The sequence below is a fragment of the Rhinichthys klamathensis genome, unplaced genomic scaffold (genome assembly GCF_029890125.1).
Source record: "Rhinichthys klamathensis goyatoka isolate OS25496 unplaced genomic scaffold, OSU_Roscu_1.1 h1tg000019l_1, whole genome shotgun sequence".
In the NCBI taxonomy this organism is placed as follows: Eukaryota; Metazoa; Chordata; class Actinopteri; order Cypriniformes; family Leuciscidae; genus Rhinichthys; species Rhinichthys klamathensis.
Genome location: NW_026606570.1, coordinates 5,434,609 through 5,449,357, shown reverse-complemented (window position 1 = coordinate 5,449,357; position 14,749 = coordinate 5,434,609). Strand labels below are relative to the sequence as shown.

Sequence of the window (14,749 nt, the reverse complement as noted above, 5' to 3'; positions counted from 1 at the left end):
GATTGCCAGATTTCAATTTTAAAATCCCCCCTAACGGAGCAAATCATCAGGGCGAACTTGGGCGAAGTATAACATTTATCTCGGTCAATCCCAGAACGACTTGAAATATATGTGAAACTGAAATGATGAACCTGGGATAACAGTCTGTGTTTTGAACAGGTTAGTAAATTAATGCGTACATTATTATACGTGTATTTTCTATGTTTGGCAACGCGAGTTTGTCTGACCTCAAGGAAGCGAAGGAGTTTTTTAGTCCTCACAACCCCACAGCGCCACTTATCGTGATGGTGGAGAGTAACCTTTGGCAGTGCTCAGACAGTGCCATTGTAGGAGAGATGGAAAAAACAGTATCAGAGACACATTTCCAAACACGTTCAAAGTTTGGGAAAAAGAAAACTTAACCCCATGGAGCCTACATTATCATAGTTGATACAAAAAGGCTTCTAAATTAACAGCATGATCAAAACCTTTCTGAAAAACCTACACACAAAAAAATGCCCTTTGTCCTCTGATTGATAGTTTATACTTTTTAGCAAGTAAATTGACTTTTAGTATTATTCTAAAAATTATTAATCTATTTCAGGTTGTGGTGCACATCTTTGTGCTGTGAAATCTTTAATGTGTTTAATGATCTGTAAACATAACAATAGCTTTTTAAAATATCATTTATATTATTGGGAGACAAGACAACTTATATTTATATGCATTTTATGCAAGTAGGCTACTGTTTGTAAACAAAGCTTATTGATACACATGTTTTCGAAATGTCATCTTATGGCACATGATGCAGATCCAGTAAATCTTTATGGATGATCAAGAAAATGTCTACTCGTTACATATTTAACTTAGAACGAACAAACGAAAAAAAAGAAAGAAAGAAAGAAAGAAAGAAAGAAAGAAAGAAAGAAAGGAAAAGAAAGTGTGAAAAAAAGATTAGGCTATTAAAATTGATATGAAGTTCCCCTCAAGTTCATTCAGGTGTCATAGCAAATAGGCCTAGTTCATCACATTCGTTTTTAAAAGAATATCTATTTTAAAACCTAACAATAAATGCTACTTGGTTTGATATTGTGTTATGCTATAATGCAAAGACATTAATCATGCATTTTAGGTGGGTTCATTTGCCCATATCTGCAGGCATCCATGTGTTGCTATCTGCTATTCTAATGGCTTAGTCAGATCTCAAATGGCAAGAAATAGAGAGTGTCCCTTATTTACACCATCCCTGCTGTAATTGGAAACGTAAGCACGAGCCTTTATGGATGGATATGTTCAGATCTGCCTTTTTCGTTAAGTTAGCAGCAACACTTTATGATAATGTTTCATTTGTTGACATTATAACTTACCTTCATTGGTTAACATGAACTAACAATAGGCCTACTTATAAAGCATTTATAAGAAAGGTACACTGCCTTTTTTTTTTTTTACAAAGTTTAAAAAAATTACATAATGAGCGAGTACATCATGAATCCATCTTCCAAACCGTGTTTATGTATTTCAGGCCTAACGAGTCCCTACCACTCGTGTTTTGTTTGAAAGAATTCAAGAACTCATTTACAATAATTGTACATTTGTAAATGCCAGTGTTGATGTAACTGAGAAAAATGAGACTGATCAGAAGTAGACATTCTAAATAGACTGTTTATTTAGCATTAAGACAAGTGTTAACTGTTCAGTGTGCAATCTGTTTTTATTTGCATTTATCATAATCAATAACCATTATCATGTTTTTTTTTCCACATTCGTGTTTATAATAATCAATAACCATTGTGTTGCTTTGTTTTCAAAAGTAAAGCTATACTTGGTAAATGTTTTGGTAACACTTTACAATAAGATTCATAGTTAACATTAGTTGTATTAACTAACATGAACTAACCAGTACATTTGTTACTGTATTGTTAATCTTTATTAACATTAGTAATTTAAAATAGCCTACAGCTGTTCATGTTAGTTCACTGCATTAATTAATGTTAACAAGATTTTAATAAAGTATTAGTAAATGCTGAAATTAACAATAACAAAGATTAATAAATGCTCTTAGCTTGTGAAATTTACAGATGAAATCAGGAGGTTTTTATCATAACTGCGTTTAGCAACCTATGACTCCAGATGTTAAACTGAAAATTAAATCAGATTATTATCAGATATCTGTCTAATTAAATTCCAAACCATAACAACAATGGGGAATTAAATGCAAAGCAATAACAAGAATTAAAACGGGGTTTAGATAAACTAGAAAAATATCTTTATTTTAAAAGGAACCATGGAACACATTTCAACCATTAATATGGAAACAACGTTTCTGAACATATTTTCAAAACATACAACATACAAAAGAGACTTTCAGCTTAACATGAACAAGAAAGTGTGTGAGAGAGAGAGAGAGAGAGTCCATCTGTTTACATCCTGCTCGTCTTCGAAGCGTTTCTCCGAGGGCAGTATTGGCGCGTGTGCGCCCAGTCTCCGGTGGCCGCGCAGAAAGGACACACATAACTCCGCAGGATCGGGCAGAGGATCCGTCCGTCACGGGCTTTTAGTCTATGGCTCATGTACACCTCCTCGCTCTCTCCGTTTTTTATGCAGAAGCCGCAGGTGTCACGCCGGTGGTCCCGGCTGGAGGAGGAGAAAGTAGTGCTGGAGGCGCTGCTGGATGAGCCGGTGCTCATGAATCGATCCCCGGGGGTCACACACGCAGTCACGGCTTGCCTTTCCTCGCGATGCTCCTCCAGCAGCTGCGACAGAGTCTTGCGGAGATCCATGTAGTCCCGCCACATGAGGAAACACCCGTCAGCTGCGGGGAGAGTGTTCTCGCGATCGGTGAGAGAGGAGGGCTGCATCATGTCCAGTGTCAGTCAGGTGTGTGTCACCCATGACCCCTGATCAGTATTTATAGGGGAATCGTCTAAAGACTCCAGACAGGAATGTCTGGTCTGTCTGGGGCGTTGAACACCTGTCCCATTTTCGTGAACCCTGGAAGGCTTGCTTGACCGAGGTCCTCACAAGGTCACTGGTTCAAGATCGCGTTTTGGTTTATTGTGTTGTATCAATTAGCGGCACGTGCCAGACTGAGTGCACGCGCCTCTGTCTGCTTTCTGTAAACATTTAAACATTGTAACATTTTCAGGGTCGTGCACAGGATTTTTGGGGCGCAGGTGCTCAAGTTAGAAAAAAAAGGTCAGTCTTCTCATAAAAAAAACCACGGTTCCACTTAATTTTGATAGTCCACTTTAGACATTCTACTAACTATAAGTAACTTAGTTTGCAACTATGTCAACTAACTCTCATTAGATTAGAGTATTAGTAGACTGTAGTCTGTCAGTAGACTGTTATGGTTAGGTTTTAGGGTTAGGGTTAGTAGAATGAGTTGACTTGTAGTTGCAAAGTTACTTATAGTCAGTATAATGTCTGTTGGGGGACCAACAACAAAGTGTTAGCAAATATTATGCAGATAGTCTACTATTACTCGAATGACAGTTAGTTGACATGTAGCTGCAAAGTTATAGTTAGTAGAATGTCTAAAGAGGACTATCGAAATAAAGTGTTACCAAAAACACATCAAAAATGTAGTTAGGCTTACATATATTTTAAATTAGGTACTGTACACTTTTAACTTTCATATTATTTATTTAAATAAATAAACATGTTTGTTGGCATTATGCTGGAATTGAATAAGAAAAATAAATATTGTGCATTACTGACAGAAATTACTATTAATTATTTATTTTATTTTAGGCTATATGCATTTACACTGCAATTACAGTGGCAGGAATAATGTTATGAAATTATTGTTTTAAATGTAAAAATATGAATATAGAAATATGAAATAAAAAAAAATGAAATTACACTTTTCTGCATATGATATTTTTTTAAATGAAACTGAAACCTCCAATGTACAGCATAGCAGATACCCGATTAGCCTTTACAATCATCTTAATGTAATTATGTGTTAAATTAAGTGTTAAATGTCCAAATATTTCAGTTAGCCTATAAAAATAATGGGTAACACGTTTTAACATGAACATTTGTTACAGTATTTATTAATATTTGTTAATGTTAGTTCATTCATCAACGGAGATGCACAGGGGCTCAGGTGTGACTTTCGCTGCGTCCGAAATTGGTGCACTACTTCCTTAAAAGTAATTATTAAATCCCCTCCCTTGGCCTCATGGGATAGCTAAGTGTCCATCGACTGCACACTCAAAGCCATTTGAAGGCAAGCCTGCAACCTTAGCCGAAAAAAGCGCAACGCCTGCTGATGCTGCTATTGTGTTAAATAAAGACCAGAGGCCTTTTTTGAATGGATGCCAATGATGAGGCTTCACTAAGCTGAATAAACCACTTTTGTGAGGAAATAGCTTATCATTTAATGAATCGACAGTTTATGTATGTTTTTATATTAAGTATGTTTTATATATTTCAGATTACTTTCGTATGTAGTATGTAATCTGTACGTACATTCGCCATGTTGTCATTAACATGTGACCTACCAGCGTCAGTTACGTCGCTTCACCTCCATTCACAAATCTTCTCCCATGGCCTCATGGGACAGAAAAGTGTCAATCTAATGTACACTTCAGAATGCTCTTCAGAATAAGTAGGTCATCCAGGTACTTTTTGACTGTGAATTCGGACATACTTCTTTTGTCACATGCTGTTTTTCATCTATATAGGGAAGTATGTGATTTCGGATGCAGCCTATGTATTCGGACAGTATTTATTTTAATGTACTCTTTTTCGCAGACTAAAGAGTATAAGGAAGTATTAGAATTCCGGATGCAGCGTTTGTTTAGAACTATTTTCGGATGCGTCTCAATTAGCTTCCTAGCTCCCGAACTTGTGAATCAGTAGATAGTGTAAAACTAATCCAGGCACTGGTAAGGACCCTAGCTGGCTCACTGCATTGGGGCAGTGATTACTCCATTTTTGGCGACATACAACATCAGCATACAATGTTGTAGAATGTCACCACTGGTAATAATCAACAACAGGCTATATCTTTTTTATACTATTTGTTATGCTGTGTAATTACGTTGTTTTGTTACATATCCATACAACATTTATGCCGAATATTATATATGTATGTTAAGTGCCTATAGTATAATAACATATAATAAAAAAGTGTGTCTTCAAATCTTTGCGTGTTTATTGAGTTGGCTCATGCGTTTTATGTTTCACACTTCAGAAATATGATGTAATTGCCAATAAGGAAAGCATAGTGAGCATCGAGCATAGTGAGCATCGATGCTCCCTGTTTTTGCAGTGCATTGTGGGATTTTTCAGGGAGTGAACGTTCCAGTGCACTGGTAGAATTTTGCGGTTGAAACAGTCCTTAAAACGGCCGACTAGTCAGTGCCCTGACAATAGGGAGCTGATTTAGATGCACCCTTCGTTGACAAAATAGAGCAAAATCCGACAATGTTGTTCCTAAAATGTAAGTGACTTAAAGGGTTAGTTCACCCAAAAATGAAAATTATGTCATTAATGACTCACCCTCATGTCGTTCCAAGCCCGTAAGACATCCGTTCATCTTCGGAACACAGTTTAAGATATTTTAGATTTAGTCCGAGAGCTTTCTGTCCCTCCATTGAAAATGTATACACGGTATACTGTCCTTGTCCAGAACGGAAATAAAGACATCATCAAAGTAGTCCATCTGACATCAGTGGGTTAGTTAAAAAATTTTGAAGCATCGAAAATACATTGTATATCAAATAGGCTATATGCACGCATAACTTCCGCCTTTGACGCAAGGCTGCTCTTCAGTTTCCGGTTGGGGAGATTTAAAGCAGAGGAAAACGGGATTATGGCAGAGTCTTCAAAATTTGCTGTCCTCCCCTCTTTGAAACAAAACTTTCATACGTTTAGATGTCATTTTATATATATATATATAGTTATGTTTATTTAATATAATAAAGCAAATAAGCATAAACAAACTGAGGGGTGGCTGTTTTGTCTGTTTTTGTGACTAACGTTCCTTTAGTATAGCCAAAGAGAATAGAAGCCAATATAAATTCTCGGTATAGCCAGAGAATGTCTAATATGATCGGCGGAAGTAATCCAGCATCCTTAGACCTTCACCGGAAATACGTCATGTACCGCCGTGCATAGAGCCTATTGCATGAAACGATAGACACATCTCATTTATTAGCTAGTAGACATGTGCAAAGTTTCAGAAACGGGCGTGAGGGGCTCAGTAGTGCCACCTTTAGTCAAAAATGGGGTATTAGTTTTACCTACAGTAACAAAAATCGGTATGTATATTGTTCTCCTCGAGCCGGACAACTTTCTAATTTACAGTCATTAGCTCCGACTAACAGGAAGTCAGATATTTTGGTTTGAATGTGATTTCCTCCCTCTCCCTCTCCCTCTGTCTCTGTGTGTGGGGGGGGTTTGGGGAATTTGTCAATTAATTTTAATGGTTTTCAAGGTTTTAGGGGCTTTTGAGGCCCTTAACGTGGTCAAAAACTCTTGAAACTTTGCACACAGGTCAGAGCCCACAGCCGTCAGGGCCGGGCTGAAGCTGGTACCCGGGCATGGCAGGGGGGCTCAATAGCTTTTCAATAACGCATGCTTTGGAATTTAATATACTCCTCCTAGAGATTGCATCCAATCGCCACCAAACTCGGTTAGCATGAAGTCAAGACATTGAGGATGCTAAATTGCGGACGGATTGTTGATATCTTGAACGGTTTGGCCGTGGCGAGGAAACGAATTTATGGCAAGAAAAGAGAAACACGAAGTATCATAACTTCTGCATACATTAACTGATTTTGATGAAACTTCAGCAGTGTGTTCGTGGTAAGAGGCCGATCAGATGGATGTAACTATTGTGAGTCAAAGTTACAGCACCACCAACTGGCAACAGGAAGTGTGTCACTTTCAAAATGCTTTTGACAAAAGTGGGGGGGTTAGTCATTAGCTACGACCAACAGGAAGTCAGATATTTTGGTTTGAATGTGGATTTCAGATTCTGAGTTTTTAGCTACTCCTCCCAAGTAGTTTATTTTATTCACACCAAACTTTTTCAACATGATGAAAATACATTAAAGATGCTAAATTGTGAACGGATATTGAATATCTCAAACGGTTTTGCTATGCTGAGGGATTAAATTAATGTGAAAAAAAAGAATCAGGAAATGTCTCATATATTTCTAAAATGTAATTATACACCATTTATTTTTATATAAAATTATACAAATATTAGAACTAAACCCATTTTATTCTTTTTTATATTGCCAGTTTAAGACAGGCTATTTAGTGCTATTTGGTTGAACAAAAAATCATACATAGGGCTATACTGCCCTCTTGTGTCCAAAATTATATCAACATTGTACATAAAACTATTTAATCAGGTATGTCTATTGTATTTTTATTAGTGCTGTCAAACGATATATTTAATCGCGATTAATCGCATTAATGTCATAGTTAACTCGCGATTAATCGCAATTAATCGCACATTTTTATCTATTCTAAATGTCTCTTGATTTCTTTTTGTCCCATTATTTTTTCTCATTTTAATGCTCTTATCAACATGGAAAAGTGGATCGGCTTGCTTTGTGCAAATGTTTTTTTTTATTGGAAACAACATTGAGAATACTGTGTTCAATTTCACACTAACATTCTCACTTGGACTGCATCTCTCACACAATGTAACACTGTCTATCAATAAAAGGGTGAAAGAAATACTGACAGGTCCTGATATTGACGAGGGGGCGGAGAATTCGCATCAGCTGTGTGTGTGTGTGTGTGTGTGTGTGTGTGCTTGGCCATCAGGTGGTGTTTCAAAATAATTAAATTCCTCTTCTTTATTTTAATTATACATGTATACCTCCTTTCCATTGTTTTTTTTCTTTCTTTCTTTTTCTTGTTTCTAATATGTGATTCGAATGTTCTTTAATTTCATTGATATGAATGTTATCTTTAATGCTCTTCATATCTTATGATGATTTGTAATAATTTAGAACAGTATATGTGAAACATTTATGTCTACTGTATTATGTCATATAATAAAATAAAAATAAAAAAAAGTGGTGTTTCAGACTGGACGTGCTGCGATGATGATAGTTCAGTTCACAGCGACAAAACACACAGGTCACTTTGGTCTTGTCAATGGAACCATTTGGCAACTTTTTAAAAGTAAACTTTCAATTCAGAATCTTATTGACATCCATTTCGGCGTCTCGCGCTCGTCATCCACTCAAAACGTAACGTTAACCTACTATTTGGCCGGCTCGCAAACCCAAACGAGTGTGTGCGGCGTCGTGCCTGTTGTTTTGTTTCCGGTCTAGCTAGATCCGCTTGCGCTTTGGTCGACGAAGCAACAAAACGTCCTCGCGCAGCGCAAGCCATTGAAATTAATGGGTTTCATAGCGCCGCGCATGCCGCGTCCTGTTGCAAAAAGCATGTGAAAAAAAACTACAAAGTTTGCTAGGCCAAAAAGACGTTAATCGCGCGATAAAAAAATGAACGCCGTTAAAATGGGTTTGCGTTAACGCCGTTAATAACGCATTTAACGGACAGCCCTAATTTTTATATAAATATATTAGTATTAGTATGTGGCTGTGAGGATATTTTCCCACCACCGGTTAATCAACGTGTGACAACAGCGAGGGCTTTTAAATCGCTAATATAAAAGTGAAAGTAAAGTACGGACGTCCGCACGGACATTGATAATGATGGCGCTCGCAGATCACTCGAATGAATTCCTATGGAAGTAGAAAATAACTAAAAAATGTTTGCACTGTTCTGCTCGCTCCTCGCGTTGGACGCGAACCGCTATGAATGCCTGTGCAGCCGTGAGCATTTTAGTTTAATTTTAAAATTAGCGCCATTTCGGGGGGCGTATTGCTTGAATTTATTTGACAAAAACACAATGTTGTGTTTTATTGCGAGTGTACACAAATATAAGTAAACACTTTGCAGTTTCACTTAAAATTATTTAATTTTGGCTTGTTTATAGTTATTATTTTATTCTTGTTCTGTTCTGTATATCATTAAATTTAAAGGATTTGTTGTGGAAGTGTATTTTTTAAGCATGCAGCAAATGATAGTAGATTTCAGATCAATATATTTGCTTTCTTTAAAATTTTAATTAACACTAACTGTTGGAGCCATTATTTTGAATTGTATTTTTTGTTTGTGACACTAGATGGCGTATGAGTATTTTGAGTATATTTAAGTAAGGTGATAATGAGTTACAGGTGCGCTGATGGAAGGTCAACTTTTTGACCGTGCCGTGTTGAGAGTTGGATTGTGCAAGACTGTGCTGCCTAACAGTTTGTTTTGAATCAGATATTTTGGTTTAGTATTTATTTTCGTTTTATTTGTTGTTTGCAATGCCAAATGGACAATAAATGGATTTGGCTTATCGGAAATTTATTCTCAAGAAGTGTGGTTCCAGAGATAGGGTGCGATCCCTTGGAGATAGGGTGAGAAGCTCGGTCACTCGAGAGGAGCTCAGAGTAGAGCCGCTGCTCCTCCACATCGAGAGGGGTCAGCTGAGGTGGCTCGGGCATCTGTTTCGGATGCCTCCTGGACGCCTTCCTGGGGAGGTGTTCCGGGCACGTCCCACTGGGAGGAGACCCCGGGGAAGACCTAGGACACGCTGGAGAGACTATGTCTCCCGGCTGGCCTGGGAACGCCTCGGTGTCCCCCCGGAAGAGCTGGAGGAAGTGTCTAGGGGGAGGGAAGTCTGGGCATCTCTGCTTAGACTGCTGCCCCCGCGACCCGGCCCCGGATAAGCGGAAGAAGATGGATGGATGGATGGATGGATGGAAATTTATTCTGAAGGTATGGACAATATTTATTTTATTCAAGACAAAGGCACGCGTCAGAAACAGACTAATGAAACCATCTGCATCCCTACATTAAGTCAAAAAAGTTTGACCAAAGGAGCCACTGAAGAACTGAACTGTTTGTGAAATGCTTAATTGTGTTTGTTAATGTTTACACTTTAAGCTGATGTTTATGATGTAAAATATGCAGTTAGTAAAGGTTTAAAAATGGCAGATGAAATTGAGTTTCCTGGTTCTGAAATCGAGCAAGATGGGGCTCAGAGGATGAAATGTTGAATTGTCTGAAAGGTTAAGCTTAGGCTACTGCAAAAGGGTTAATGGCAAAACTCGATATTTGACAGAAACAAAGAAAGTCAAAATTTGACAAAGCATCCCAACTAAAAAAGACAATACAAGAGTTAATGGGTAATAGAGAATATGAAAATTAGGTCAAAGGTATGTTTGAAAAGTTTGAAACACAATGCAAAGAAGCAAAAGAAGCACAAAAGAGCACAAAAGAGTCTTTGATTGCTTTATTGCCTGATGAAGAGAAAGACCAGCATGAAACATGGTTCAAAGCAAAAATGATATGGGTTGTGGAATTCAGCACTGTGGTATATAAATGGTATGAGAAGCTACAGGAGGAATGTGATCATGCTGCAAGCGAAATTGAACCCAAGGATAGCATTTCAAATGTTGAAACACGGGTTAAGCCTAGTTCACACAACATGATTTTAAAACGTCGGGCTGAACTGTGCGGTTCACACTACATGACTTACTCTCTGTGAAATCAGGAGTGTTCAAGTTGTTGAGCTGTTCACACCACACAACACAACGTGATTGATCCGCAACAGGAGGTAACACACTACACGAGTTGACAACAACTCTGTCACCCCCAATGATTCTATCTTGTCTACAAACCACGTTTTGTCACGAAAAATCACGCGATAAAACGAACCGGAAATGACGCGAAACAGCATGCGCGCCAATACCCAGCGAAGAAGACGAAGAAGAACACAACACGCGAATATGGACGTCAGACCTCAACCCATGCCTTGCTCTGATTGGCTGTTGCTCATGACATCACGTGAGGTTGAGTCGTGCGACAGTTCTGGATATCTAGCATGCTAGATATTTTTCTGGGCTCGGCGACGCGTCTACGAGGCGTCTGCGAGCGTCTTTGATGCGTTGTTGGCTCTTTCATACTAACAGATTGGCGAGCGTTCATCGCCCGCTAATCCCCCGCGATTTGCACGCGATAACACCCTGACCTGTCGACGAGCTCAACGATTTGCAAATCGGGCTTAAATCGGGCTTAAAATCATGTAGTGTGAACTAGGCTTTAGTGGTCGCACTTCTCACAAGAGCAACCGCCACAGTTCGCGCTCCAGCAAAACTAATGTCTCTGTGCAACTGATATGCATTCAGCTTGAAGCAGAAAAAAACACTCTTGTCGCTCAAGCAGAGTCTTTAAAAGCTAAGCATGATATTGAGCAACAGTCGGAAATGTTACAGAAGCGTAAGGAACGAACAGATATTGATGTAAAAATCGCCGCGTCCAATGCAAAGATATCTGTGCTCAGGACTTATGATCAACGAGCAAACAGCATCGCATCAGATGGGATGGAATCCTATGTCAGCAAACAGGCAAAACAAGCAACTGCGTCTCTTCATCCAGAAGTTGAGAGACAGCCAAGGACTATATTGCAAAGAAGCATAGGTGCTACCTCACAACCAACATCATCTCATTTACAGCAACCTGCATCTTCAAGACCCAGAATAGCCACTTCAGTAGATGATAGAAGGTCTGTGATAGAGTGTGATGCTCTGAAGGGATAATACTGGTCTAACAGTTTCCTTTGACAGGGCTCCGGTCAAAGAGAAGGGCACGGAGAACTTATTCCAGCAAACTTTAATTATTGAAGTTTGAGTACAGGCATCGGTGTACAAATAGTTATGTATGTGTGGTCTATAAAGAAACAAAGAATAAAATAATATTAATCATGATGTACAAAAGTATAAAATATGTACAAAATGTATACAGTAATATCCAATATAATAATAAACATTGAATCAGAATACTAAAAGATATTAATTTGGTCAAATAAGTCAAAAGAGCCATAAACAACTAATATACAGGCGTACAAAAAGGTTGATGGGGCAAAGTATGAATATTAAATGGATTCGGTGGTCTTTGCTTCCCTCTAGTGGAAGCGAACGCAACTGCACCCCATGCGCTCAACACGTGAGGGGCTCATAGCCAGGGAGTGCCGAACTACACTAAGCGCGTCTGAAGACGACACAGAGGCTAAACACGATTTAACTGTAGGACTAAAGGACATAATAACCGAAATATAGCACTCGAAAATACAGTTTAAAGCTGAAATAATGTAAAGGAAACAATCTCCAGTCTAATACGTCTTATGACAAAATCACAAAATACTTATTAACTAAAGAAATACACACAAAAGTATCAAACCCATGCATATAAGAAACTTAACAGGAAAACAGATGAATGTAGACAATATCTAAACAAGTCCGATGGCAATATTTGCATCTTAGTACAGAATGAAACTTACTTTCGCTTAGGTTACGCACACGAGAGCTACCATCCCACAGAATGCGGAGTCGGTAATAAGGAAATGATGCACTCAGAAAGGAAATGACATCACTACAGTTTCAAAATAAAACGACAGGAAATAAAAGACTTTCCTCCTGAAGGATGACTTGGAGAGCCGACTTAATCGACTTGATCTCTCGTTCCCACGTTCCTCCAAAGTGTGGAGACCCAGAGGGGTTGAAACGGAACTCGATTTGCTGTCTGGCCAGCTGCTCTTGAAGAGGATCTTCTAAAGCGGCAAAGCTGGCTTCCAGCTCCGCAGCTCCACCTCGGAAATTGGTTCCTCTGTCAGACAGGATCTCAAATGGCTTTCCTCGGCGGGCGATGAAATGGCGGAGAGCCATCAAGATAGCATCAGTGTCTATGCTCTCCAGTAGGTCAAGATGCACACAACTCGTCGTCATACACTTGAAAATCAGACCCCACCGCTTCTCGGTACGCCGGCCCATCTTGACGTTGTAGGGACCGAAACAATCGACCCCAGTCGACCAGAAAGGTGGCTTGTATAAGCGGAGTCTGGCAGGGGGTAGGTCTGCTATCTGAGGTACCACTGGAGTAGCACGCCATTTCTGACATTCAACACAGCCGTGTTGATGACGCTTGATAGTAGTGGTGCAACGGATCATCAATGATCCGTGATCCGTTCGGATCAATAACTTCGGTTCGGCACACACGTGATCCGCGGATTGATTTATGAAAAAAAAATTGTAGGTGTGTGTGTGTGTGTGTGTGTGTGCGTGTGCGTGTGTCCTACGCATGTTTAGTCCACACACATCTCCACAGCGTGGTCATGGCGATCGGAGGACGTGAGCTTGAACGCCCCGCGTCATTTAAATCCCCATATATGGGAGCATTTTGGCTTCCCTGTCAAATATAATGATGAAGGAAAGAGGTTAGTGGATAAAACCGTGACGGTGTGTGTAGTAGGGTGGCCATACGTCCGGATTTTGGCCGGACAGTCCGGAGTTGCGCTGAATTGACCTAAAAAAATTAACTTATAAAAATCCCGCATATCGATAGCGGCTCCCTGATGCCCGCAAATTAGTTAAAATCTCCCGGAATCTAGAGCGCGCGTGCGAGACGGTCACGGAACTGCGCGCATAACATACGACGCGAACGGCAGAGAGGGAGAGAGCGAGAGACCTTGCGTGTGTGCGCATGTAAGACAGAGAGCATCCTGATTGGCCTGTTTCGGTAACTCAACCAGTCAACCCCCCTAATATCTCTAAAAAATACGATATTATGCCTTGTGCACTTTAAGTTGATTTTATATATTTTAATTTAATAATTTAAAAGTGTTAATAAGACAAATAAACATAAGTTTTGTCTTTTTGTCTTTTTTGCTGATCCGAAAAATGATCCGATCCGTGACTCTGATCCGAGAAACAATCTGAGCCGTGAGTTTTTTGATCCGTTGCACCCCTACTTGATAGACTCTCTTCCACGGAGGATCCAATATCTTCTCCTCATCTCGGCGAAAACCCGCTCGGGACCAGGATGTAGCAGTTCACTGTCATATTTCTTAATGAGCAGCTTCGTGACATGAGATTTGGGATCAAGGATGATAGGATGTATCGCATCTGGGTCAAGATCTTCTGCTCTGCGTAGTCTTCCTCCCACTCTCACTAGGCCAACAGCTTCATCATACTCTGGAGCAAGCATGAGCAGGCGACTCAGTCTCGAGATGGACTTACCAGCAGCCAGAGTTTCCACCTCTTCAGGGAAGGACTCACGCTGAGCTTGTCTGAGGACATGTAGCTCTACTGTTTGGACGTCAGCTGCTGTCATGGTAGGGCTGCTCTGGTTATAAGCCGCCCCGTGAAGGCTCTCATGCGTAGCCTTGAGAAGACTGTCCCAGTTGTCTATATCAGACATAAGTGTCATGGTCGGAGAGCAGGTGGTGACTCGACAGAACAATGCCTTCCGAAGTTCATCCTCGTCAGCTTCTTGGGCTTCTACTAACTGAAGCACTGGCCAGGAGTCTGGATGTTGTCGGAGAAATGGTGGACCTTGGCTCCACCGGTTCGGCTGGCTGAGCTCAAGCAAGGATTTACCACGAGTAAGGTCATCTGCTGGATTGTCAATGGTGTTAACGTACCGCCAGGTCGAGTTTTCAGTGTGTTCTTGAATTTCTGCAACTCTAGTTCCTACAAAGACCTTGTAGCGACACGAGTCGGAATTGAGCCACGTCAAAATTGTCATCGCGTCAGTCCAGAGAGTAACTTGCTGTAAAGGGAGAGACAGTTCTGTCATAATGACTTTAGCCAGCTGGGCTCCGGCTAAAGCAGCACACAGTTCAAGGCGTGGTATAGATAGTTGTTTGCGAGGGCTCACTCGTGACCGAGCCATCACAAAG

General features: G+C 39.9%; 1 protein-coding gene across 1 annotated transcript; it reads right to left on the bottom strand.

Moving 5' to 3' along the window:
* Positions 1–2,380: 2,380 nt before the first annotated feature.
* nanos2 (nanos homolog 2) lies at positions 2,381–3,065 on the bottom strand. Its single transcript, XM_056238326.1, has one exon. The coding sequence runs from the start codon at positions 2,838–2,840 to the stop codon at positions 2,400–2,402; it is 441 nt and encodes a 146-aa protein (XP_056094301.1). The 5' UTR covers positions 2,841–3,065; the 3' UTR covers positions 2,381–2,399.
* Between the last annotated feature and the right edge of the window lie 11,684 nt (positions 3,066–14,749).

Excerpts from the sequence above, each read along its gene's own strand:
- nanos2 (XM_056238326.1), bottom strand. The coding sequence starts at position 2,840 with ATGATGCAGCCCTCCTCTCTCACCGATCGCGAGAACACTCTCCCCGCA.